The sequence below is a fragment of the Pongo pygmaeus genome, chromosome 2, assembly GCF_028885625.2.
Source record: "Pongo pygmaeus isolate AG05252 chromosome 2, NHGRI_mPonPyg2-v2.0_pri, whole genome shotgun sequence".
In the NCBI taxonomy this organism is placed as follows: domain Eukaryota; kingdom Metazoa; phylum Chordata; class Mammalia; order Primates; family Hominidae; genus Pongo; species Pongo pygmaeus.
In genome coordinates this window covers 101,581,589-101,606,552 of record NC_085930.1, presented here as the reverse complement: position 1 = coordinate 101,606,552, position 24,964 = coordinate 101,581,589, and the positions used below count along the sequence as shown (strand labels likewise).

The following is a 24,964-nucleotide window of genomic DNA, read 5'->3' as shown; positions in this document are numbered from 1 at the left end:
CCTCTGGCCCCAGGTTAACTGCAGGCACAGGTCAGTCTGAGGGGGAGGCCTCGTGAGCATGGGGTCAAGGGGAGCCCTGTGGCTTCGTCTCTCAGGTGGCCACACCACTCCTTCACAGGTTCAGCCGTTGGGCCCCATGGGCACGGGGCTTTCCCTTAACACCCCCTTCTTCTTTTTCCTGATAGGAGGGGACCTCACTGTGCCTCTACACCTCCAGTCCACCTCTACCTCCTCCTCGCTGGCTTCACCCCACAGCAGGAGGGAGCTACCCACTCGGTGAAATCAGAGAGAGTGAGCATTCCTTTGACTCACTTCCCTGGCAGGTAGGTCCTGGCAGGTAGGTCCTGGTTCTGATATTCAGACCAAAGACAGAGCTCTTCCCAACTTGGACCCCTGTCTCCAAACAGTAAGCCCACCAGTGCAGGGTCCCACTCCCACTCCCACTCCTGACCCCCACACCTCAGGGCAGTCTGTCCCCTCCAGCTTCCTGACCTGACCTGGGAGAGGAAGCGAAGCCAGTTTCATGTGCAGGTCCGCTGTCTACAGTCCAGTCCTGACCCCAGCGCCAGCCCTTACAAGCCCTGGCTTCTGAGCTGAGGGGTGAGTAGCTTCTGACCCCGACCACCCAGAGCAGTGGCAGGCAGCTAGCCTCAGGAGGTTGTGCAGGACATGCAGGGACAGGAGCCAGGAGCCAGTTGAGGTCTCCATCCCAAGTTCTTTGGAAAAGGATAACAGCCCTCAGGCTAGCAGAGGGGCAGAGCTAGGAGACTGCTGGAGTCCTGTCCCACCCCAGGCCGCCTCCCACCCAGTCCCTGATGCACCCCCACCCCCACCAAGAAGCTACAAGAGACAAGACCAAAAAGAGGAGGGTTTTAATACAAAGAGGGTGGGGCATAGCCTGGGAAGGACTTAAATAAGGAGAGTAAGAGTATCAGGAACCAGCAGCTGGGGGTACGGGGACCCTGCGGAGTGGGATGATGCAGACAGAATTCCGAGCCTCTTTGATTCTCCACCATCGGCCAAGCCTGCAGGGAGTGCAAGAAGCAGCTGAGACTCGGCCCAGTCTCCACCCCGTTTCCACCCAGCTGTCCAGCCTGCACCACCTTACCTGAACCCTCGAGGGCCACACATACCTGTGCTCCTGCCCTACCCCAGCCACTAGGAAGTCCCCAGAGCTGGAGAACTTCAGGCTGTTGATAAAACCCACCTGAGCAGAAAGAGAGACAACACGGAAAGACATTAGAATGCCCCCCCACCACCGTCCTCAGCATGACAGTCAAGGGCTGGGCCTTATCAGGCCTGGGTTAAATCCCTGCTCTGCCTCCTGCCACCTGGTGACACAGGCCAGCCCTACACTTGTCGGGGCCTCAGCCTCCACATCTGCGAGACGGGGGTAAGCAGAGCACGGGGCTAGCAGTGAGTTTGTGAGGATGAAGGAGGCAATGTACACCAAGTATGACCTGAGGCTGGCTCCTGGTGGTGGGGCCCTGGAGACCCCATGACTGTCCCCACTGACCTAGACCCTGCATTCTCAGCACACATCACTGACAGATCCTGCCACCCTCCCCCAGGTCACCCTAGTGTGGACAGTGAGGTCCACACCCTCTAGCCTGGCACCCAATCTAGCACCAGCAGTGCAGAACTCATCACAGGGCCAGGCCTCCATGCCTCTCCCCATGCTGCTCCCTGACTTGTACCCCAGCACCCTGGACAGGGCCTAGGATAGGAAGGGGAACAGAGGAGGGAAAGTGGGGAGGGTTCCTGCCAGGCCCTGCGCTAGGAGCTGGCCCTGCCCTGAGAAGGTTCCCTTCTGGCAGGAAGAAAGACCTTAAAGAGCTAATTCCAGGGGCCTAGGCAGTGTGGCAGAGACAGGCTGAGCATTCAAGCCCACTCACTCACCAGGGGGATGTCACAGAGAAGGTCAAGCTGCCGGAAGCCTTCCCCACACTGCCAAAGCCGCACGCAGGAGCTGTGGGAGCCTGGGGAGACTGGAACAGTGAGCAACCCCTGCACCGGCCCACCTGGCGACCCCTCCTTCCTGCCTCTCAGGGCACCCACCTGTTGCCACAAGGTCTGTGTTGAGGAGGGCTGCCACCGACGATATCCAGAAGGGCTGCTCCAGGCCTGGCTCTCCCCGCAGCCCGTGAGCTTCACGCTGCAGGGCAAGTGGTCGCTTCTTGGAGAGGCCCCACAAGGCCACAGAGCTACAGACAGGGAGGGAATACAGCAGTGAGGGGGCCAGAGGCAGAAAAGGCCCCATGTGTAACACAAAGGATTAATGCTTGAGGGGATGGATACCCCATTTCCCATGATGTGATTATTACTTATTGCATGCCTGTATCAAAACATCTCAAGTACCCCACAAATACATACTAAGCACCCACAAAAAATTTTTTTTAATTCTAAAAAAAAAGAAAAAAGGCCACGACAGGAAGGGATCAAGGGCACACAGCCCAGACAAGGTCATCTGAGCTCTCTGCCTCATCATCCTCATCTATGAAAAGAGGTTACAACAGCTCCCCCACTGGGGGTGCCCTGGGGCAAGCTCAGGGCCCCGTGGGCAGCCAGCGCTCAGGAGCAGAAGCTGTGGCCAGAGACATCCAAAGGAGCTCTTACCCATCGTCCGCGCCGGACACCATGTGCTCCTCATTGATTAGGTGGATGCAGTCGATGGAGCCCCTGGAGAAAGGGGCTGTGAGGGTTGTGGCCCAAGCCCACCCCCAGCCCATGTAGCCCCCACTGGCATGGCAGGCCACCTTACTGGTGGCCATAGAAGACAAGCTGGGACTCCTCAGGGATCTTCCACACACGTACAGTCCCGTCCCGGCCTCCAGCCGTCACACAGCACTCCCGGCTCAAGGCATCCAGCGCAGCCACAGCATCCTGGTGTCCGAAGCTAGAGGGCCGGGCAGAGCAGGATGGGGGGATAGGGGTATCGCATGAACTCATGGGCACACACTCCCATACCCTCTCCCATACCATCCACACACCCTCTCCCAAACATACTCACAGCGTCTCCACGTAGGAGTTCTCTGCTACATTCCACACCTTCACAGAGCGATCGTGGGACGTGCTGTAGAGCTGGTGGGTGCCTCTACGGAATGCCAGACCCTAAGGGTGCATGGGGAGAGGACAAAGGGGACCTGGACTATAGCAGGCGAGAGACAGGTCAGGCCCAGGGAGGACTTCCCAAAAAGCAAGCCACGTGGCATGTCCTGTGAGGCACTTTTGTGCCGCCCACATGCCCGTCTGCCCCTGAGCAGATGCAGACTTCTTTTTTATTTATTTATTTTTTTTAGCGACAGGGTCTCATTCTGTTGCTCAGGCTGGAGTGCAGTGGTGCGATCATAGCTCACTGCAGCCTCCATCTCCTGGGCTCAAATGATCCTCCATCTTGGCCTCCCAAAGTGCTAGGATTATAGGCAAGAGCTGCCACACCACGCCCAGAGGCGGCTTCTCAAGGCCCTCGTTGATTCCTGAGCAAGCTCGGCCCAGTCTCCCCCAGCTCCTCCCCATCCCTTTCGCCCATTTATGTATTTTACAGCACCACTCACTACCCACTCGCTACCCCAGGATGCAGGTTCCCTGAGGACGGGGACCACAGAGGCCAGCACTGAGCCTAGAACACTAGCATGTGCCCACTAAAGATCCACTGGCATAGACCCAGCTCCTCACCGACACTGCATCCCGGTGTCCTGTGAAGGTGTACAGGTGCTGGCAGCTCTGGGCCTCCCAAATGAGAATGAGCTTGCTGTGGTCACCGGAGGCCTGCAGGGATGAAGACAATGATCACAGGCACCCACCATGCACCAGACCTCCTGCCTGCCCCCAGGGCCAACCTGGCCTTACAAGGTACTTGCCGTCGGAGGAGATGGCCATGCAGAGGACGTGGCTGCTGTGGCCAGGGGGCTTTCCCTCGGCACCCTTCTTGGCTCGAGGAATCACACGCAGCTTCCGTCCACTCTCCACGCTCCCTGCCGTTGGGGGTGGGGGAGAAGCTACTGGGATGGGGGGATAGGGCTGGCTGGCAACCCCCGTCAAGGGGCAGCATGGAAAGAAGAGCCATGGCAAATGTCCCGGACTCGGCCAGAAGACCTGGCTCAGCCACTGTGAGCCTCCGGACAAGCTGCCTCAGTTTCCTCATCTATGAAGAGGGACATTAATGCCAAACAGCAGCCACAAAGCCCAAAGAAGAGAAGGGATGAACAAGGACTTTGGGATTGATGGTGTGAGTTCTTCTGTTACTACACCAGGTGTAGAAGGAACTGCTGGTCAGCCAGCAATGGATGGGAACCCAGGAGGACCGGGCACTCAATCCCAGGACTGCACAGCCTCAAATGTCTTCTAGTCCAACCACCCACCAGCGGCATTAATTCCCATTAAATCATCATCCTGACTTTGTCCAAAGGTCTCTAGGGACAGGGAGCTCATAAGCTCCACTGCCGGGCAGCAGCTTTCACTGTCACCCAGAGAGCACTTCTAGGGCAGCAAACCTGCCTCCAGAGACTTCCCCCCTGCAGGGCTCAGCCTGCCGTGACCACTCCCACTCCCCTGACAGCCCTCCCGCATCCGCCAAGGGGGCTCCAGCCCCACCCAGGCACTCACTCACACTTAATGATGGTGCAGTCTTTGGCAGCAGAGAAGATGGCTGAGTCATCGGGGGTGATGACCAAACATGTGACAGACAGCTGATGCCCCCGTAAAACGCGAATGTCAGCCAAGGCTGGGGCCTGGATCTGGGCAGACAGGGGCTGGGTCACTGTGGCTAGTGGCATAAAGGCACCACCTCACCAACCCCACCGCGCAGTGTTGGCCTTTCCCACCCAGGCCAGAAGGAAAACAAGACCCAAGGCTACAAGGACCAGATCCTTACCTGACCAGATAGGCCCAAGTGTCCACCATGTTCCAGAGCAAAGGCCCCCACACTCTGAGCCCCCACCGAGCCACCTGCCCACCAACCCAAGTGGGGCCCCCAATTCCCTCCAACCTTATAACAAAATACCATGTCCACTCACCTCCTTTGCCACCAACTTCTGCAGCCTGCCCTTCTGCTCGAGCTGCATGGAGAAGAGGTGGATGAGACCCTGGGAGCAGATCAGCTCCACCTCCACCCTCCCCCAACTCTCCCTCCACACTTACCACATCCTCCTTCAGGCGCCCCGCCACCTGGTCCTCCTCAAATGCACGGGCCTCAGCCTTCTCCTCCTCTGTGCAGGACAGACCAGACCAAATAAACTGAGGCTGAGACCCCTCTTTCCCCTCCATCCTGTCCCCATCCCACTGCCCCAGCGCTGGATAATGCAGGAAGCTCCAGCTGCCTCAGCAGAGGGGAGGGCAAGCTGGAGGGTTTCCTCCTGCCTTTACTTATCAGATCAGCCCCCTGCAGGCTCCCCAGGAGGCCCATGAGAGCTCCTGGCCACCCCCACAGGGCAGCCAGCACCGACAGCCCGGGCACCCACTGGGAACCCATGTCAGTCACCCATCAAGTGGCTGGGGCTGCAGCGATGAGCAGCAGACCAGCACAGGCACAAGCCCTGCCCATGGCTGGCCTGCTCACTGGCTCACCTTGCTGACGGAGCTGCTCTAAGTAGAGCTTGGCCAAGCGCAGCTTCTTTTCCTGTGCAGTTTCCTCCAGCTCTTCCTCCTCCTCCTCCTCAGGCTTCCTTGGAGCTAGGCTGTGGGCAGGAAAGGGGCTGGGTCTGAGGGGCTCACCTTGTTCCTCTGGCCGCTAGGATCGTGCCTTTTGGATGCTCACCCTGCCATCCAACCTCCCCCATTCCCTGCCAGCCCACGTGGCCGGTGACTACACTGCAGAAAACTGAAGGATGTGACTCCCCAAACTAAAAGGCCCCACTCAGTGCCCCACGTAGGGGTGGAAACAGACCCAAATCCCAAAGAGATCACTAAAGCCTCTCAACTCTGGGAGAAAGAGGAGGCTTCCAAGAGAAACCAGGCTTCCAAAAGAAATCAGGTCACATACAAAGAGTCAGGAATCAAAATGCACAGGCATCTCAACAGCAATACTGAAAACAAGAAGACAAAGGAGACTCACACACAAAGCTCTGGAGGAATACACTGACCCCTAAAATGCCATGCCCAGTCAAACAATCAATGACGACACTGCCAGGTGTGCAAGGTGCCACGGAATTTTCTCCCTCTTTTTCTTTAAGAAGGATAGAGGCTGTGCTCCCAAACAAGAGGGTAAACTGGGAAAGAGAAAGGCAAGGGATACCGGAAACCAGAGATGCGACACAGAGAGCAGAAAAGGTGACACCATACCCAGACATAACAGGGGCAGTCTGGATCAGATCCAAAGACCCACCAGGCAGACACACCAGGACTGTCATCACCACAGCACCATCCTTTACCCTGGGAACAAGGTTCCAAGCGAACCTTCACTGTTTGGGGATTGGCCTTTACTGGTGAAGTTACGGCTTTCCCCTCCATGCCCCAGCCCCCAGACCAGCTGAGAGTACTCACTTCACTCAAAGACAGGCCCTGCTTTGACCTGCTCCTGGGAGGTGGGGGTAGGTCATGGGCACTCAGACACAGAGGATCCAGGGCAGCCCACTCCCTCTGATCATGTGCCTGCAGACATCTAGTCTCTGTCCACTCCCCTAACCGTGTTTCCCAGGACTCACTCGTCACCCTGCCCCTGACTTCCCCAGAAGGGATCTTGGAAACTCTCAGGAAAGCCAAAGCTGGACCATGCCCCAGAAATAATTTAGTGCCCTGTGCCTGGCAAGCCTTCAGCCAACAGGGCTAGTGCTGCCCTTCCCTTACACAGCCAAAGGACCTGTGTTAACTTCGGACTTCTACTCAATTTAGCCAAACTAATTAATCTATTGTTGAAGGATTCATACGCATGAGGCAGAATGCTAAAGAAATGCAAGGGAAGTACACACTATGATTCCATTTACAGGGAATGCTAGAAAATGCACAACTCTAGGGGCAGTGGTTAGCAGAGACTTGGGGGGAAGGACAGGGGCTGACTATGAAGGAGCAGGAGGAGTTTTGGAGGGTGATGAAACTCTTTACCTTCAGGGTAGAGGTGGTCACACGACTGTGTGTGTTTGTCAAAACTCATTGAACTATAACTTTAAAAAGTGAATGTTACTATATGTAAATTACACCTAAATGGAAAATGTTAATTTTTTAAAAGAAGAACAAAGAAACCAAAGAAATGATTAACTCAAGTTAGGAATGACAGTTGGGGCTTCTAAGTTTCTGCAAATGTTCTAGTTCTTAACCTAAGTGGTAAGTAAGTATACAGAGGTTTACCATTTTACCATTACTCTCTGTAGCACAAATATATCTCATTCACTCTTCTGTATCTAACACACTTCACAACACAACATTCTAAAAATATTTAAAAGCACTTAGCCCACACTAGCCTGGCACACACTCACCCACAATAACCTTCAGATTAAGAAAAGTACATTAATGGCTGGGTGTGGTGGCTCATGCCTATAATCCTAGCACTCTGGGAGGCTAAGGTGGGCGGATCACTTGAGGTCAGGAGTTCGAGACCAGCCTGGCCAACATGGTGAAACTCCGTCTCTACTAAACATACATAATTAGCCAGGCATGGTGGTGCAGGCCTATAATCCCAGCTACTCAGGTGGCTGAGGCAGGAGAATCACTTGAACCTGGGAAGCAGAGGCTGCAGTGAGCCGAGATCGCACCACTGCACTCCAGCCTGGGCAACAGAGTGAGACTCTGTCTCAAAAACAAAAAAAAAAAGTACATTAAGTCTTTCCGTGAGCAAATTAAGGCAATACATACTCAATTTTAGAAGCGAGGTTCTAAAGTCAACTCATAGAGAAGGCACTAGGATTCTCTGGTCCAAGAGCCTCCAACCCACAGGGTCAGGCCTGACACCTTGCCTGACCCTTTGAAATCCTGCAAGCAACCACACCCATCACCTGCAGAAATGAGCGAGGCATTCAAAGCCCTCTACAATCTACATGCACTTATGACCAGTCCTCCTGTTTTTGTGTGTGTGTTTTTTTTTTTAGAGACAGGATCTTGCTCTGTCACCCAGACTGGAGAGCAGTGTATGATCATAGTTCACTGTAGCTTCAACTCCCTGGGAAGGGATCCCCAAACCTTAGCCTAATGAGTAGTTGGGACTACAGGTGCACACCACCATACCCAGCTAACTTTTTTTGTTTTTGTGCAGACAAGATCTCGCTATGTTGCCCAGGCTGGTCTCAAACTCCTGACCTCAAGCAATCCTCCCGCCTTGGCCTCCCAAAGTGCTGGGATTAGAGGCATGAGTTACCAGGCCCAGCACCCTTCCATCTTTTCTACTGCCCATTCTGGCACACTTACACCTCAGACTTTCCTCTGATCACTGAATGCCTTCCCTACCTCTCCGTGAGAGACTCCTCTTCATCTCTCAAGACCCTATTTAAATGTCCCTCCCCTGTTACCAGAACACACAACTATAAAACACACACCTCACTACAACACTCTCTTCACCCGCCTGCCTATCTCTGCACTTCCAACAGCAAAGACAGTGCCTGGCATATTAAGAGACGGGGAGTCCAGTAATTGTGAAATTGCAGGAAAACTGGCAAGGGAAGAAGGATGCAAGAAATACTTGACAGCTTTGTTCTCTTTTCCTGCAATTTCTCAATCAGTCCAGTCCCTGCCAAAACCTAAAGAGGTCTCAATGGCCTCGGATTGGGGCCCAGGGTCCTTCCCACCCAGAGACCTCGCAGAAACAAGACTTTGCAGGACCAGAAACTAAAGGAAAGAGCCACGATCTCAGAGCCAAGGGCCAGAGTCTTGGGTTCTCGGCTCAGCTCTGTTCGGACTCACTCAGTCTTCCGTGCACCATGGGACTCAGTTTTCCCTCCCACTATGTGGAAAAGAACAGCTCACCTCTCGCTCTCAGAGTCGCTGGAGATCTCCTCATTCATCTTGCCGCCACCCTTGGATTTGCCCCTGTCCCCCGCAGAGTCGGCCTGGGAATTATACGGTCTTTTCTTTGGTCAGGGGTCCAGACCACCCTGGCATTGACCAAGGGCCCCCCTCGGTTCCCTCAGAACCCCAGGACTGGGAAAGGCGGTAGTTCCCGGGTTAAGCGAACGGCTTTCTAGGATTTGGCCCGCGGAGAGAGGGATGAAGCTGACTCCAGCAGGGGTCCAGGGCGAAGGGCTGGGGAAGGGCCCGGACCTAGGTCCCCTGGATGGGATGACGGTTGTCCCAGTAGCAGGGCTGACCGCGGCCCTCAGAAGCGCCATGCTCACCTTTCGCCGCCGCTTGCCAGCCCCCGCGCCAGCCCCGGCCCCAGAGGCCGGCTTTCCCCGCTTACGAGCAGCCGCTGTTGCCGACATGCTGCCCACCAGGCGTGTAGCAGCGGCCGCAGGAGAACTCACGTGGCAGCTGAACCCTCCCAGCTCCCCAGCCGCATGGCAAGACCCCGCGTCTTGATAGGCTTCCACCGCCCGCCGGGCCCCGCCTCCTACTGCTCCATTGGGTCCTTCGGCAGGCCCTGCCACGCCCCCAGGCACCCATAGGATGCACGCTTGTAGCCCCGCCTCCTGAAGTTCCTAGGCTCCCGCACCAGGCTCGAGTAGGAAGCCCGTATCTCCACGGCGCTTCCGGCCTGAAGCTGTGGCGCTTGCGCTCTGCTGCCGGCCGACTTCGAAGTCGGAGCAAGAGCCGTCTCTGTGTTTGCGCCCCTTGGCCGCTGGGAGGCGCCAGAGACGCGGCGCCCTTTCGCGTTCTGGAGCGTGACTCCTCCCCTCCATGGGCAGCCCCGCGCTAGACCCAACGGGGATCCAAGCAGCCCCGGGGAGAGGGAGACTGCGTCTGTATCCGGGCCCAAGGTCACCGGGCCCAAGGTCACCGGGCGACCGGCAGATGCGTGCTGCAGGCCCCGGCCACATGAGTCGCTACGGACGCGACTGCCCCGGACTTGGATATGCCAGATCGAGTGTCCACCCGTCCGTGGGACTGGTCCCCTGACTCGGCCTGCCCCAGCCACTGCTTCACCTCACTGGTGGCCAAATAGCCGATGTCTAATCCCCCACACAAGCTCATCCCCGGCCTCTGGCGATTGTTGGGAATTCTCTCCCTAATTCACGCCTGAGGCTCATGGAGAGTTGCTAGACCTGGGACTGTCCTGGGAGGCGCACACAACCAGGCCGGGTGGCAGCCAAGATTCCTCTCCCATGTCCCTGCTTTTCTTGGGTGAGTGTGCTATGGTCCTGCCCACGGCAGGGCAGGGCAAGGCCTGGTGGGACTGGCCTTTGCCCTCTGTCAGTTCAAGGCCACTGATCTGGAGTTCTGTCTCCTCAGAACTCTTGAGTCCATTGGGAAGGACTTCTACAGCACTGGGTTCTAAGCTCCGGGAGGATAAATCTGGCCCCAAGAATCCTGCCCCCAGGAGCCTCTGCCCACCCTCCCCCATAGCTCGGTGACTCAGCCCCGCAACCATGCCAGGGCTGAACTAGCTGACACAGGGGGAGGAGCCCCGAAGTGGAAGAGAGAGATCCTCCTTTCACTTTCCCTACCCCTCAGGACACACAGGTCAGCTGGAGAGGGTAGGGAGCCAGGCAGACCCTGTTGACCAGAGTGGGCAGACTGGACAGAGTCCTAACCTTGCACTTGGGACTGGGGAAAGGGGCGTTTCTGAGGGACAAAGAGCCGGGTGTGGTCTGGGGCTGGGAATGCCGTCAGGGTGGACACAGGTTGCAATGGGAGGCCACCGAAGGGCCAGCCCGGGGTGGGGCAAGTTGGTGTTGTGCTGGCCCAGGGCAGGGGTGGGGACTGAGAGTGGGTCTTGGGGATGAGGAGGCCTCCACTCAGGCCTAAGGGCCTCTCTGTGCCCCAGGACAGCCATGGCTCCAAAGCGGAAGCCCTCGGTACAGACTGAGGGCCCTGAGAAGAAGGGCCGGCAGGCAGGAAGGGAGGAGGACCCCTTCCGCTCCGCCGCTGAGGCCCTCAAGGCCATACCCGCAGAGAAGCGCATAATCCGCGTGGATCCAACATGTCCACTCAGCAGCAACCCCGGGACCCAGGTGAGCTGCAGTCCCCAGTCAGGCCCAGAACCTGCCCACTGATAAGCACAAACATACCCAGGCCACCCCCTTAGGACTCAGTTCTGGTTTTGGAGCCCAAGGCCCCCAGGTAAGCGCCAGCGCCAGGCCATGTTCTCCTGACCCCACACATCAGGGCTGTGTCCCATCAGGTCCAGGCGGGTCACATCTGCCCTGCAGACCCCATGCAGGCCTCCTCCCACCGCACTTAGGGAAAGGCTGTGACTACATCAGTTTCCTGGGCGCTCGCCCATGTCCCCTCAGGGCAGAGCCATGTCCCTCTCAGATTCCCCCATCCAGGGCCCAGCTGTGTCCCCCCAGCACCCCCCATACCCCCATGTCAGGGTTTAGCCATGTCCTCTCACACCGCATCGCCTAGGGAAGAGCAGTGACTGCCCAAGCTTCCAAGACAGGGTCCCTCTGACTCCCACTGCCGTCAGACTCCTGTCCCCATCAGAGCCCTCTCGGTGTACGGCCAGGCACCCCATCTGACCCCAGCCAGCCTGCCCCCCACCTCCCCTCTGGCCCAGGTGTATGAGGACTACGACTGCACCCTGAACCAGACCAACATCGGGAACAACAACAACAAGTTCTACATCATCCAGCTGCTCCAAGACAGCGACCGCTTCACCTGCTGGAACCGCTGGGGCCGTGTGGTGAGTGCCCCGCCTGCTCTGCACATACTCCCCAGGGTCCTCAAAAGGCCACAGCTACTGACTAGGGGGGCACCCCCAACTGTCCCGGGGTGCTCAGCACAGGACCTGGCCCGACACGCAGGCCAGCAAATGTTGATGGTGGGCATACCCCTGAAGGCTGTCAGTTGCAGGGAGAGGTCGGCCAGTCGAAGATCAACCACTTCACAAGGCTAGAAGATGCAAAGAAGGACTTTGAGAAGAAATTTCGTGAAAAGACCAAGAACAACTGGGCAGAGCGGGACCGCTTTGTGTCTCACCCGGGCAAGTACACACTTATCGAAGTACAGGCAGAGGATGAGGCCCAGGAAGCTGTGGTGAAGGTGAGATGGCCAAGGAAGGTGAGCAGGCCCTGGGCTGAGGGAGGGGACTCGTTGGAGAGTTCCCGCTGGTTGGGCTCTGCCACTGCCCAGCTGCGCAGCCTCAGCCACAGAACTCCCCTCTAGCCTCAGGCTGGCCGGTCTCTGTCTGGTGTCGCGCCCTGCCCAGCTGCTTCTGCCCATGTGTGCCCTCTATCTTCAGGTGGACGGAGGCCCAGTGAGGACTGTGGCTAAGCGGGTGCAGCCCTGCTCCCTGGACCCAGCCACGCAGAAGCTCATCACTAACATCTTCAGCAAGGAGATGTTCAAGAACACCATGGCCCTCATGGACCTGGGTGAGGAGTGAGAGGCAGGCAGGGTGGCAGGGGCCTCAGGGTGACAGGGCTGTGGGGCTGAGTCTCCCCACTCCCCTGTCCCCCTAGATGTGAAGAAGATGCCCCTGGGAAAGCTGAGCAAGCAACAGATTGCACGGGGCTTTGAGGCCTTGGAGGCGCTGGAGGAGGCCCTGAAAGGCCCCACTGATGGTGGCCAAAGCCTGGAGGAGCTGTCCTCCCACTTTTACACTGTCATCCCGCACAACTTCGGCCGCAGCCAGCCCCCGCCCATCAATTCCCCTGAGCTTCTGCAGGCCAAGAAGGACATGCTGCTGGTGAGGGCTGGCAGGGGTGCGGGCAGGCAGTGGGGCACTGAACAGACAGCCTAGGCAAGCGGGATGAGGGGCAGGTGGCCAAGAAGGCCCAGAAGGATGGACTGCCTGGGCAGGCTGACAGATGGGTGGGGAAGGCTAGGCAGACAGATAGGGTGGGGAGGGACAGGCGGGACACACAGGTGGGGTGGCTACAGTACCAGTCATGTGAGAGAGGAGAGGGGAGGCCAGAGGTCAAGTGGGAAGACAAGCTGCCAGGGCCCATCATCCTAGGTGCTGGCGGACATCGAGCTGGCCCAGGCCCTGCAGGCAGCCTCTGAGCAGGAGAAGATGGTGGAGGAGGTGCCACACCCCCTGGACCGAGACTACCAGCTTCTCAAGTGCCAGCTGCAGCTGCTAGACTCTGGAGCACCTGAGTACAAGGTGAGTTGGGCCCCACAGAGGGGCCAGGCTATCAGTGGGCACTGTCCCTCTGCCCACCTGCCCTCGAGGTGCCCAGAGGAATACTCGCCCTCAGCCTTCTCTTCCTGTGTCTCCAGGGCCTGAGGAGGGCTTGGGCCTGGGGGAAGAAAAATGGGGGATTAGCTTCTGAGCCTCCCACCCTGGCAACCAGCTTCTGCTCTCCCCACAGGTGATACAGACCTACTTAGAACAGACTGGCAGCAACCACAGGTGCCCTACACTTCAACACATCTGGAAAGTAAACCGAGAAGGGGAGGTGAGGGAGGTTCCCCCACCTCTCCCCCATCACCACTGTGCCTTAGGAAGATGTCGTTGACTAATCTGCCCCTTAGCAAATCGTTTAGCAACTCTGGTCAGTTTCTGCCGGCCATGAGTGCGTGTGAGTAAGCAGAGGGACACTAGGCCTCGGTCACGAGCAGCAGGGCAAGGCGCCTGAGTACTCGGGTGGCATCACTCCCATTTCTCACTTCCTCTCCACTCAGGAAGACAGATTCCAGGCCCACTCCAAACTGGGTAATCGGAAGCTGCTGTGGCATGGCACCAACATGGCCGTGGTGGCCGCCATCCTCACTAGTGGGCTCCGCATCATGCCACATTCTGGTGGGCGTGTTGGCAAGGGCATCTACTTTGCCTCAGAGAACAGCAAGTCAGCTGGATATGGTGAGGTGCCCCTCTGGGCCAAGCCCTGGGAGGTTTGGCACTAAGGTGGATTGGGCCCAGTCCTTGGTCATTGGAAATTCATGGTGAATCCAAGAGAGGAATCCTTTAGTGGTTAATGACTACAGTGCTCAGTGGGTTGTCCTGAGCTTTGGTGGCGGGGGTCTTAGAGGAAGTGTCTGATGGTCAGGGATGGCTTCCTGGGGGAGGCAATACAGATAGGATGGGTGCACCAACCAGACCTGGGAGGGGGTAAAAGGGGAGCCTTTGAGCCAGGTGTGGTGGCACACACCTGTAGTTCCATATACTCAGGAGGCTGAGGCAGGAGGAGTGCTTGAGCCCACAAGTTTAAGGCTGCCATGAGCTATGATCACACTCCAGCCTGTGTGACAGAGCCAGACTCTATCTGAAAAAATAAAAATAAAAAAGAGGAGACGTCAAGGCAAGGGGATGGGCAGAGAGGCTGGGAGGATGTGAGGATGTGGCAGGTCAGGGCTTCCAAACACTTCCTGATACTGGAGCTCAGAGCAATGCCTAGTGGGGGCAGGGTGGGTTAGGGGCCCAGAACGATCAAGGAGGCTTTATCCAGAGACTGATGGTTAGCCCAGCTGGACTTGTCTGTAGCAGGATCCCAGTGGCTACAGCTGTGGAGAGGGGGGCAGCAGCCAGAGGCTGCAGAGAGGCCGTGCTCTTATCCAGGCTGGATGTGATGGGTGCCTGGCCCAAGGGCTGGGAAGTGCAGGGGAGGGAGCCCATGAGAGGGGCATATAGGAGGTGGGATGGGGAGCATGTGGGAAAGGGTCAAGGCTGTCTCCAGTGACTTCGGAGTTTCTGGCCAGGAATGTCCTCACCAAAATGACCCCCCCAGACCAGCTCCTCAGCCCAGGCTGTCCCCATCATTGGAGGCCACCACCCAGCTGGCCAAGAGAGCAAGGACCAAGGATTCATCCCAGAATAGATGGGGCTGAAGTTCTAGGATGCCTGAGGTCGCCAAGAGCAAGGGGTCCACCAGGAGGGCAGACGAGCTTAGGAAAGAGTGGCGGGGTGGAGGGCTTAGGAGAGCCAGTGCGAGGAAGTCCCAGGTAGGGGCTGATGATGTCAGAAGCAAAGTAAGCAGAGCAGGCCAGGGAGAAAAGCCCCTGCCCCGGGTTTGGTCACTGGGAGGCCATTGCTGACCTTGGTGAGGACAGCAGAGGGTGCAGAGGCCTGGCCATAGGGAGCACAGTGAGGTGGGAGGGAGCAGGCTGGGACAAGGAGGGAGTGACAGCTGGAGGAGAGTGAGCCTTTTCTTGCTGGAGCAGCAAAGCCAAAAGAGATAACATCGCAGCAGAGAGGGGCCCCACAGGTCAGCAGGAGGCAGGCTGAGCTGCCCACTGGTGCCTCCCTGTGTCCTGCAGTTACTGGCATGAAGTGTGGGGCCCACCATGTCGGCTACATGTTCTTGGGTGAGGTGGCCCTGGGCAGAGAGCACCATATCAACACGGACAACCCCAGCTTGAAGAGCCCACCTCCCGGCTTCGACAGTGTCATTGCCCGAGGCCACACCGAGCCTGGTGAGTCCTCAGAAGCTGTACAGCCCAGGGAGAGAGGTGGGGCCGAGATAGGGGCTGGGACATTTTCAGGGAGGGGGCTGTGAAGAGGGACAAAAAGAAGCTTCCCTGTAGTCACTCAGTTTGTCATTTGACAAACATCCACTTGTTCAACAAATCATTCCTGGGCATCCCGGAGGGCTTCAAAAAGAGAAGTTGTTGACTGAGCATTGAAGGATGAGTACGAGTTTCCCAGAGAGAAGTCGGGGAGGACACCCCAGGCAGAAGCCCCAGCCGCTGCAGTGGTTTGGAGGTGGGCAAGGTGGAAATGAGCAGGTGTGCCCTGTGACAGACGTGGAGAGCGTAGGGAGAAGGACTTACTCGTAAGGCCAGGGACCAGTGACCTGTGACCCCTGGGCCACCCTGGCCCTTGCTGTGCCCTGCAGATCCGACCCAGGACACTGAGTTGGAGCTGGATGGCCAGCAAGTGGTGGTGCCCCAGGGCCAGCCTGTGCCCTGCCCAGAGTTCAGCAGGTCCACATTCTCCCAGAGCGAGTACCTCATCTACCAGGAGAGCCAGTGTCGCCTGCGCTACCTGCTGGAGGTCCACCTCTGAGTGCCCACCCTGTCCGCCGGGGTCCTGCAAGGCTGGACCGTGATCTTCAATCATCCTGCCCATCTCTGGTACCCCTATATCACTCCTTTTTTTCAAGAATACAATACGTTGTTGTTAACTGTAGTCACCATGCTGTACAAGATCCCTGAACTTATGCCTCCTAACTGAAATTTTGTATTCTTTGACCCACATCTGCCCAGTTCCTCTCCTCCCAGCCCATGGTAACTGGCATTTGACTCTTTACTTGTATAAGGGCAGCTTTTATAGGTTCCACATGTAAGTGAGATCATGCAGTGTTTGTCTTTCTGTGCCTGGCTTATTTCACTTAGTGTAATTTGCACCGGGTTCACCCATGTTTTCATAAATGACAAGATTTCCTCCTTTTTTAAGGCTGAATGGTACTCTGTTATGTATATGCACCACATTTCCTCTATCTGTTCATCTATCAGTGGACACCAAGGTGCTTCCATATCTTGGCCATTGTGAACAGTGCTACAGTGAACTGGGAGAGCAGACATCTCTTGAACATACTGATTTCATTTCTCTTTGATGTATACCCAGTAGTGGGGTTTCTGGATCCATATCACCCCTTCTTGCCAGGCTCCCTTGTGTCCCAGACATCGATCCCCCTTCCCTCCAATCCCTGTTAGCCTTGATGTGTCTGTGGCCCCAGAGTCTTGCCTCCTAAAGTGATGGGTGTGGTACGGGCGTATTACAGGGACACAGATGCAGCAGCCTGCTCAAGGGGCACAGCTGAGAGTGGCTTGGATCCCACATCCACCTAGGCCGTCCATCCTGGACTGGACTGCATGTTGGAGCCATGTGGTCACCAAGGTAGGCTAAACTGCAGGCACGCGCAAGCAGCTTTACTAAACGTGGTATTCTCTTGTCCCAGCCTCTGCCTGTCTGTGCCACAATTGTGCTGGGCCTGGGCCTCCAGGCACACTCCAGGGAGCGAGCGCTCATATGGGTTGATGTGGATCATGCACATACTCCTTGCCCCTCCTGGTCCATCACTGCAACAACCTGCTTCCTCTAATTGAGCCTTCAAGGGGGACCCCCACTGTCTACTCAGAACTATTTGTCATCTGGGGACCCACCTGGTGATTCTGTCCTTTATCCCAGACATTGCCAGGTGAATCAAGCATTCCTCATGTCTTGGCACCAAACATCTCTTTGTGTCTTTCTTTTTTTTTTTTTTTTGAGGCAGTGTCTCACCCTGTCACCCAGGCTAGAGTGGAGTGGTGCAACCACTGCTCACTGCAGCCTCAGCCTTCCCAGGCTCAGGTGATCCTCCCACCTCAGCCTCCAGAGTAGCTGGGACTACAGGTACATGACACCACACCTGGCTAATTTTTGTGTTTTTTGTAGAGATGAAGTTTTGCCATGTTGCTCAGTTTGGTCTCAAACTCCAGGGCTCAGGTGATCCTCCTGCCTCTGCCTCCCAAAGTGCTGGGATTACAGGTGTGAGCCACTGCACCCAGCCTCCTTTGTGTCTTAATCTAAATGTTAGAAACAAGCTGAGCTTATGTCAGAGGAGCACAGCTCTGCAATCATGAAAGGAGGCTGTTCAGGCAGGAATGCCAGTGATCACCAGGCAGGTCATCCTATCCACAGACAAGGGGTGCCATTCCTGGAGCAGGCCAACATCCAGGCTAGGGTTGCACATTGCATTTAGTTGTTATGTCTCTTTAGTCTCCTTTAATCTGAAAACACTGCTTAGCCTTTTTTTTCTTTTATAACTTTGACACTCTTGAAGAATACAGGCCAGTTGTTTTATAGAATGTCACTCAGTTTAGGTTTCTCTGATGCTTTGTCGTGATTAGATTTAGGTATTGCATGGGCAGGAATGTGACATAAATGATATGCCCTTAGGGAATTCCATCTGTAGGGGCATGGCCCATTCTTGGTGATGTTAATTAACTTTAATCATCCATTAAGGTGATGTCCACCATGTTTCTCCACGGTGAAGCTACTATTTCTCCTCTTTGTAATTAATCAATAATCTGTGGGGAAATATTGTTGGGTGTAAATGTCCCTTTCCTCATCACCTTTCACCCACTAGCTTTATCCATCGATGATAACTTAACTGAAATCAACTACCTGAATCAATTTTTGCTAAGATAGTTGCAAATGGTAGTTATCTAACTCCATCATTTCTTTTATCTGTATTAGTTTCTGTCTTTATTACCAGTGTAGACTCATGGATTTTTATTTTATTCAGTGAGTTATAATCCATTACTGTCATTAGTTATTTTGATCCTCAAATTGTCCCAGATTTGGCCAGCAGAAGGTCCCTTCTGTGTCCTGATCATTTTTTGAGCACATCCTTTCTCTCTGGCATCACAAGATGTTCCAGGTTCATCTCGTACGAACCGGGAATCAGCCATTTCTCCAAGGAGCCCTGGTTCCCTGGAGCAGGAAATGTTTAGAATCCAAGATCTGGGCAATAGATGTGCTCCTTGGTACTGAGATGTCATTGCTTTTAAGTCCTTTCAGCAAAGAGAGCTAAGGAATGTGTATATGTGGCTTGGCGCAGGGGCTCTCACCTGTAATCCCAGCACTTTGGGAGGCCAAAGCCGGAGGATCTCTTGAGCCCAAGAGTTCAAGGCTGCAGTGAGTTATGATTGCAACACTACATTCCAGCCTGGATGACAGACTAAGACCCTGTCTCTAAAAAAATTAAAAAGGAAAAAAAAAGGGGAGAGACAGAATACGTATGTGTGAATAAATAACAAACATCTCTCTATATCTATTTCTCCAGTTCCAATCAAACACCACAGAGTTCTTCCATTCTTCCCCAATTCCCTATTTCCTCGATTCTCAAACAGTAAGAACCTGGGTTTCTATCAACATCAATACATCTACTTATTTGCTCAATCCTACACAAAAAGGAGTTTCAGAATTGCCATGCCCATACCCTGTGAAAAACAAACGTTCTAAGTAGAGCTCAAGATGTATCTGATCTTACTCAGTATTTTCTTTTTTTTTTTTTTGTCGTTAGACTGAGGGTCCATGGTCAAAGTAACAGTTTGAATACAGGTTCAGATGTTACTTGGATTGGTTCTTTCTCTTCAATGTGGTTATGTTATTCGTCTGAAATACAGGTAGGCTCAGTCATTTCTGTCTACATTCTTCTTTGTTACTTTATTGTTTTCAATATGTAGAACATTAACATAGTTCCAAAAGGTCCACTCTGTGCAAGCTGTGCTCAAAAGAGTCCTTCTATTCCCCTCACTCCATTCCTACTCACCTGCTGGAGGGAGCCAGTTTCATTAGTTTCTGGCATATCCTTCCTGTGTTTTTTTTTTTAATTTTGTTTTGTTTTTTGCAAATTTTGCAATACACTTACACACACACACATGCTAAGGAAGTGTTTTAATTTTTTATTTATATTAATGATGTTGAAGGGAGCATGAACTCTGCAACCCACCACAGTCCCCACCCCTCCCTATCGCGTTCCCCAATCCACTTTTCTCATTTGCTGTTCCCACTTGGCCCCACCGAGCTCTCTCCAGGCCCTGGTAACTCAGGGGCTGCCCCGGGCTTATAGGGCTGCCTGGGTAAGGACCAAAACTTCAAAAATCCAGCTTCACCTCCTAGAGGCAAATGCCCAAGTTCAAGTTGTAGCCAAGGACAGGAAGGGACAGCTGTGTGGACAGAGCTCTAGGAAGCAAAACTCAGCTGTGTGACCTGGGACCCATTTCTCCACTCTACTTTTCTCATCTGAATAATGGAGAACTGCACTGGAGCCCTTTGAATTCCAGCACAAAATTAGTTAAACCAAGAGGTCCATGTCCTGTCTTCACCATCTAGATCTGCAGCAATGCTGACCGTGTGTCTGTGAGGGGTGCTAGGGCCATAGGCACAAGTGAGGCTCAGATAAGGTCCCTGCTGTCATGGAGCTTACATTCTAGTAAAGCAGGCTCTAAGCAAATGTATGCATAAATATGAAATACCATAGCAGGTAGGGAAAGTGCCGGGAAGAAAAAGCAGGATAAAAGGATTTGAGTGATGGGAAGGTGGAACAATTTTAGAAAAGATGGTCGCAAGCTGGGCGCGGTGGCTCACGCCTGTAATCCCAGCACTTTGGGAGGCCAAGGCGGGCGGATCACGACGTCAGGAGATCAAGACCATCCTGGCTAACATGATGAAACCCCCGTCTCTACTAAAAATAAAAAAATAAAAATAAATTAGCCGAGCATGGTGGCGGGCGCCTGTAGTGCCAACTACTCAGGACGCTGAGGCAGGAGAATGACATGAACCTGGGAGGTGGAGCTTGCAGTGAGCTGAGATCGTGCCACTGCACTCCAGCCTGGGTGACAGAGCGAGACGCTGTCTCAAAAAAAAAAAAAAAAAGAAGAAGAAGGCCGGGCACGGTGGCTCACGCCTGTAATCCCAGCACTTTGGGAGGCTGAGGCGGGTGGATCATGAGATCAGGAGATCAAGACCATCCTGGCTAACACGGTGAAACCCCATCTCTACTAAAAAAACATACAAAAAATTAGCCGGGCGTGGTGGCGGGTGCCTGTAGTCCCAGCTACACTGGAGGCTGAGGCAGGAGAATGGTGTGAACCTGGGAGGCGGAGCTTGCAGTGAGCCCAGCTGTGCCACTGCACTCCAGCCTGGGAGACAGAGCGAGGCTCCGTCTCAAAAAAAAAAAAAAAAGATGGTCGCTGAAGGTCCCTCTCGAGCAGAGACCTGAATCATGTGAGGGAGCAAGCCATGGACAGATCTGCAGCAAGGGTGTTCTTGCAATGGAAACAGCAAATGCAAAGAAACTGGCTTGACGGGCGGAAGGAACAGCAAGCAGACTGCTGTGGCTAGAAATACTGTGGGCAAGGAGGAGGGTGAGCTCAGAAAGGGATGGAAAAGGCAGATAAAAGGGCCTAGCTCCCTTTTATCTGCCTTTTTTTTTTTAGTTCCAGAGGAGCTGAGATTCTATTCTGATCTATTCTGATGACGGGAAGCTCTTAGAGGGATGAGAGCTGGGTCATGCCCCCATCTGCTTTGTTTTTAGAGGGATCCACTTCAGCCCCTGTGTAGAGAGTGGACTGTAGAGTATACGTCAGTTAACAACCAGTCAGCAAAACAGAAATTACCCTAGGTATTTCAGACAAGGGAAATTTGATACAGGGAAAGAATTGAATGACCAAATGGGGGATGATGAGGCAATCCAAACATGAGCAACAGCTGGAAGTCACTACTACTCTTAAGACTGGAGAGATCAAGGAAGTGAATGGTGCTCTGATACCCAGAGGCTAGGATCACCCTGCAGGAGCCAGAACCACAGAGGGGGCCACCTGAAGGGAGCCCCTGGCTGAGCTTCAGAGGGAAATAAATCCTGGCTTCTTCCCTCCTCCCATCCATCAGTCTTCTGCTGGTAACTTTCATTGGCTGAACATACCCAAAGTCAGTTGACAAAGGAGCCTGGGAAATACAGTTCCCAGGAAGGCAGTATAGCACTGACGAAGAAGGGAATGAATCTGAGGGCAAACAGGCAGATGGCCAGTGCAAGGTGCAGGAGCTGAGGCCGGGAGACCAGTTAGAAGGATGCTGAAATGGTCCAGGTGAGAGGTGGTGGTGGCTGGGACCAGCTTGATGGTGATGGTGAGAAATGGCTGGATTCCAGAGACCTCAGCGGACTGGATATAGGGTGTGGGGGAGAGGGAGTCATCCTGAGATGGACACTAAGATGGAGAAGATTCTGGGAGGAGCAGGTTGTTGGGGAGGGGTCAAGAGTCATGGTTCTGTTTTGGACATAGGAAGTTTGAGATGCCCATTAGTGAAAGTCCTGGTGGGGAAATGTTGAAAAGGCAGCTGGATACTCGTGAAAAGAGGAAGAGGCTTCAGATACCAATGCAAGCTATCAGACTATAGATAGGGTTTTGCCATGAAACTGGGTGACTTCACCTGGGGGCATATGCCCCACGGGAGTTACATGGCTTTCCATGAGCCAACCACATTGGGGTGGGGAACCCTGACATTCACTGATTAGTCAGGACTGAGTTTTGTGCCTAATCAGGAAAATAGAGGGTGGGGATCTTGTTCACCCAAACTTCCTGTCCTGAGAATTGGGGAGGGGTGGTTTCCTAAAGAAAATTCAGGGTGTTTAGCCAGATGTGGTGGCTCATGCCTGTAGTTCCAGCTACTCAGGAGGCTGAGGTGGGAGGATCGTTTGAGCCTGGGAGGCAGAGATTACAGTGAGCCAAGATTGCACCACTGCACTCCAGCCTGGGCAACAGAGACCCTGTCACAAAAAAAAAAAAAAGGAAAGAAAAGAAAATTCAGGGTGCTCTTACCAAAAGGGGACCTGTTTGCTAACAGCGAAAACAAAAGCAAACAACAGCAAAAAAAACCAAAGAGCATCTGCCTGCTAAGGCCTCCTCTCACTCATCACACACACTATCATGGAGCACCTATTCTGTGTGAAGTTAATATTAGCTGAGCACCTACTATGTGCCATGTCCTATGCTTTTCTCTCACTTTTCCATCCTCCTTTCTTTCTGAGAGAACTAGCCCTCTTGGGGGGTCAGGGCATACCTAAGGGTCCTCCTGTTTCGGCTTTCGTCTCACTGGTACCTCAGTTTCCCTTTAATAAGAGAGCTAAATGCTCATCCCATTGATGAGGATGGGGGAGGACAGGAGATGGCGGGGCACTTCTCACCACTGAGAAAGGTAGAGCAGGCTCTGGCTGACTCCAAAGCCACACTCTAACCCTCTCAAGTCTAGGCTCCAAGTCTGTGCCTGCTCTGTCCTCCACCCCTCCACCCTAGAGGCACCCCCAAGCACTTCCACAGTAGAGCCTCCAGCCTTCAGCTGGCAGCTGCTAGGACCCAGGGGGCTGGCGCCAGGCCCTGCCCTTCCCTTGCCAGCCCTGTGTGGCAACATCAGAGTGACAGCCAGTACCATCTCCGACAGGGGCTGAGTTGCTGGAGCTAGGCTGGGGCAGGGGAGAAAGACAGCAGACTCATCCTTGCACCCCTCCATGGGCCTGGCCAAGCCCCCAAGAGGATGGCAGCCTGGGCGTCGGAGCCACCTCCTGGGCAGCCAATGAGGTGAGGGGCTGGAGGAGCAAGGGACAAGAGGAGCAGGGGACAAGAGGAACAGGTGATGGAAATCCTGCAGCTGTAGGCTCCATTCTGCCATCTACATCCCAGCGCAGGGTGAAGCCTGAGAGCCCAAATGGCCAACTCCACAGGGCTGAACGCCTCAGAAGTCGCAGGCTCGGTGGGGTTGATCCTGGCAGCTGTCGTGGAGGTGGGGGCACTGCTGGGCAACGGCGCGCTGCTGGTCGTGGTGCTGCGCACGCCGGGACTGCGCGACGCGCTCTACCTGGCGCACCTGTGCGTCGTGGACCTGCTGGCGGCCGCCTCCATCATGCCGCTGGGCCTGCTGGCCGCACCGCCGCCCGGGCTGGGCCGCGTGCGCCTGGGCCCCGCGCCATGCCGCGCCGCTCGCTTCCTCTCCGCCGCTCTGCTGCCGGCCTGCACGCTCGGGGTGGCCGCACTTGGGCTGGCACGCTACCGCCTCATCGTGCACCCGCTGCGGCCAGGCTCGCGGCCGCCGCCTGTGCTCGTGCTCACCGCCGTGTGGGCCGCGGCTGGACTGCTGGGCGCGCTCTCCTTGCTCGGCCCGCCGCCCGCACCGCCCCCTGCTCCTGCTCGCTGCTCGGTCCTGGCTGGGGGCCTCGGGCCCTTCCGGCCGCTCTGGGCCCTGCTGGCCTTCGCGCTGCCCGCCCTCCTGCTGCTCGGCGCCTACGGCGGCATCTTCGTGGTGGCGCGTCGCGCTGCCCTGAGGCCCCCGCGGCCGGCGCGCGGGTCCCGACTCCGCTCGGACTCTCTGGATAGCCGCCTTTCCATCTTGCCGCCCCTCCGGCCTCGCCTGCCCGGGGGCAAGGCGGCCCTGGCCCCAGCGCTGGCCGTGGGCCAATTTGCAGCCTGCTGGCTGCCTTATGGCTGCGCGTGCCTGGCGCCCGCAGCGCGGGCCGCGGAAGCCGAGGCGGCTGTCACCTGGGTCGCCTACTCGGCCTTCGCGGCTCACCCCTTCCTATATGGGCTGCTGCAGCGCCCTGTGCGCTTGGCATTGGGCCGCCTCTCTCGCCGTGCACTGCCTGGACCTCTGCGGGCCTGCACTCCGCAAGCCTGGCACCCGCGGGCACTCTTGCAATGCCTCCAGAGACCCCCAGAGGGCCCTGCCATAGGCCCTTCCGAGGCTCCAGAACAGACCCCCGAGTTGGCAGGAGGGCGGAGCCCCAGCATACCAAGGGCCACCTGAGAGTTCTCTCTCCTGAGCAGGAGAAAGGAGGGTGGTTTCCGTGGGGGCTCATCCAACCCCTGCACAGGTCACAGCAGGTGCCCTGCTGGACATCTGGCTCTGGAACAGGAGGAGAAAGGGTGTCTGCAGCCTGGTGAGGCCCACGGACGTCTGAGAGCCAGGAATCCTGGGGTCTGGGCCCAACACTGCATAGCACTGTGCACAGGCCGACCCTTCCTTAGGCCTCAGCTTTCCCATCTGCACCCTGCAACATCTCTGAGGGCCCCTCCAGCATAGGTGGTTTGTGAAACTCACAGGTGGTCCCCAGGCCAAGGTGGGCAGGTGTCACAAAGAAGAGGGCCCTAAGGGCTCACAACCAAAGTGATCCGCCAGGCAGGGCAGTATCTGGGTTACAGCCACAGCAGGAAGAACCACTGGAGAGACACTCAGAAGGACTTCCCTGACATCTGCATCAAGGAGAGTCTGGACAAAGCTACTGAAACTCCTCCATCTGCTTCTAAAATGCCCAGAAGACAACTGGACCAGTTTGGTGTTAGAAGTAGGAGGCTGGACGACTTCACCCCCAAAGGGTCCTGAAGCCCCAGAACTGGCGTGTGGAAGGGGCTGAGGCCTAATTGAGGTTGGTGGATTCACACTTGGGGGTCCTCCAGGACCTCAGCTGCACCCATTTTCTGGAGGTTTTGCTGCCCACAACACCAGTATTTCACAACTTCC

At 55.5% G+C, this 24,964-nt stretch overlaps 3 protein-coding genes across 10 annotated transcripts; 2 read left to right on the top strand and 1 right to left on the bottom strand.

Moving 5' to 3' along the window:
• Positions 1-855: 855 nt before the first annotated feature.
• RRP9 (ribosomal RNA processing 9, U3 small nucleolar RNA binding protein) lies at positions 856-9,498 on the bottom strand. Of its 2 annotated transcripts, XM_054483707.2 has the most exons (15): positions 9,258-9,498; positions 8,890-8,972; positions 5,566-5,675; positions 5,140-5,207; positions 5,016-5,057; positions 4,610-4,736; positions 3,850-3,974; positions 3,676-3,768; positions 3,011-3,111; positions 2,762-2,896; positions 2,617-2,679; positions 2,059-2,204; positions 1,900-1,979; positions 1,134-1,207; positions 856-1,025 (listed from the first exon to the last, which is right to left on the bottom strand). In XM_054483707.2, exons 1-15 carry the CDS (start codon positions 9,342-9,344, stop codon positions 932-934), a joined length of 1,428 nt encoding a protein of 475 aa, XP_054339682.1. In that variant the 5' UTR covers positions 9,345-9,498; the 3' UTR covers positions 856-931. The 2 variants fall into 2 exon arrangements, with proteins under 2 accessions (XP_054339682.1, XP_063518005.1); XM_063661935.1 differs by having other exon boundaries at positions 856-1,207; positions 9,258-9,420.
• A 69-nt stretch (positions 9,499-9,567) lies between these two features.
• On the top strand, positions 9,568-16,362 carry PARP3 (poly(ADP-ribose) polymerase family member 3). Of its 6 annotated transcripts, XM_054483705.2 has the most exons (12): positions 9,790-10,203; positions 10,312-10,542; positions 10,847-11,033; positions 11,582-11,707; positions 11,878-12,066; positions 12,266-12,398; positions 12,486-12,712; positions 12,983-13,132; positions 13,341-13,427; positions 13,654-13,831; positions 15,226-15,381; positions 15,804-16,362. In XM_054483705.2, the coding sequence occupies exons 3-12, from the start codon at positions 10,854-10,856 to the stop codon at positions 15,971-15,973; spliced, it is 1,596 nt and encodes a 531-aa protein (XP_054339680.1). In that variant the 5' UTR covers positions 9,790-10,203; positions 10,312-10,542; positions 10,847-10,853; the 3' UTR covers positions 15,974-16,362. The 6 variants fall into 6 exon arrangements, with proteins under 6 accessions (XP_054339678.1, XP_054339680.1, XP_054339681.1 ...); XM_054483703.1 differs by lacking the exon at positions 10,312-10,542 and having other exon boundaries at positions 9,568-10,203; positions 10,852-11,033; XM_054483706.2 differs by lacking the exon at positions 10,312-10,542.
• A 296-nt stretch (positions 16,363-16,658) lies between these two features.
• On the top strand, positions 16,659-24,956 carry GPR62 (G protein-coupled receptor 62). 2 transcript variants are annotated; one of them, XR_010125724.1, is made up of 2 exons: positions 16,659-16,807; positions 18,978-19,093. XR_010125724.1 is itself a non-coding variant. In XM_054483698.2 (2 exons), exon 2 carries the CDS (start codon positions 23,159-23,161, stop codon positions 24,248-24,250), a length of 1,092 nt encoding a protein of 363 aa, XP_054339673.1. In that variant the 5' UTR covers positions 16,659-16,807; positions 23,134-23,158; the 3' UTR covers positions 24,251-24,956. The 2 variants fall into 2 exon arrangements, 1 of the variants encoding a protein (XP_054339673.1); XM_054483698.2 differs by lacking the exon at positions 18,978-19,093 and adding an exon at positions 23,134-24,956.
• The last annotated feature ends 8 nt before the right edge of the window (positions 24,957-24,964 follow it).

What these genes read in the sequence shown, in the direction of transcription:
- PARP3 (XM_054483703.1), top strand. An exon ending in GCAGCAACCCCGGGACCCAG is followed by an intron (nt 11,034 to 11,581) that starts GTGAGCTGCAGT and finishes CCTCTGGCCCAG; the next exon opens with GTGTATGAGGACTACGACTG. An exon ending in CCGAGGCCACACCGAGCCTG is followed by an intron (nt 15,382 to 15,803) that starts GTGAGTCCTCAG and finishes TGTGCCCTGCAG; the next exon opens with ATCCGACCCAGGACACTGAG.
- RRP9 (XM_063661935.1), bottom strand. Translation starts at nt 9,344, where the DNA reads ATGTCGGCAACAGCGGCTGCTCGTAAGCGGGGAAAGCCGGCCTCTGGG. An exon ending in GGCGCCTGAAGGAGGATGTG is followed by an intron (nt 5,058 to 5,139) that starts GTAAGTGTGGAG and finishes TTCTCCATGCAG; the next exon opens with CTCGAGCAGAAGGGCAGGCT. An exon ending in CTTGTCTTCTATGGCCACCA is followed by an intron (nt 2,680 to 2,761) that starts GTAAGGTGGCCT and finishes CCCTTTCTCCAG; the next exon opens with GGGCTCCATCGACTGCATCC.
- GPR62 (XM_054483698.2), top strand. Translation starts at nt 23,159, where the DNA reads ATGGCCAACTCCACAGGGCTGAACGCCTCAGAAGTCGCAGGCTCGGTG.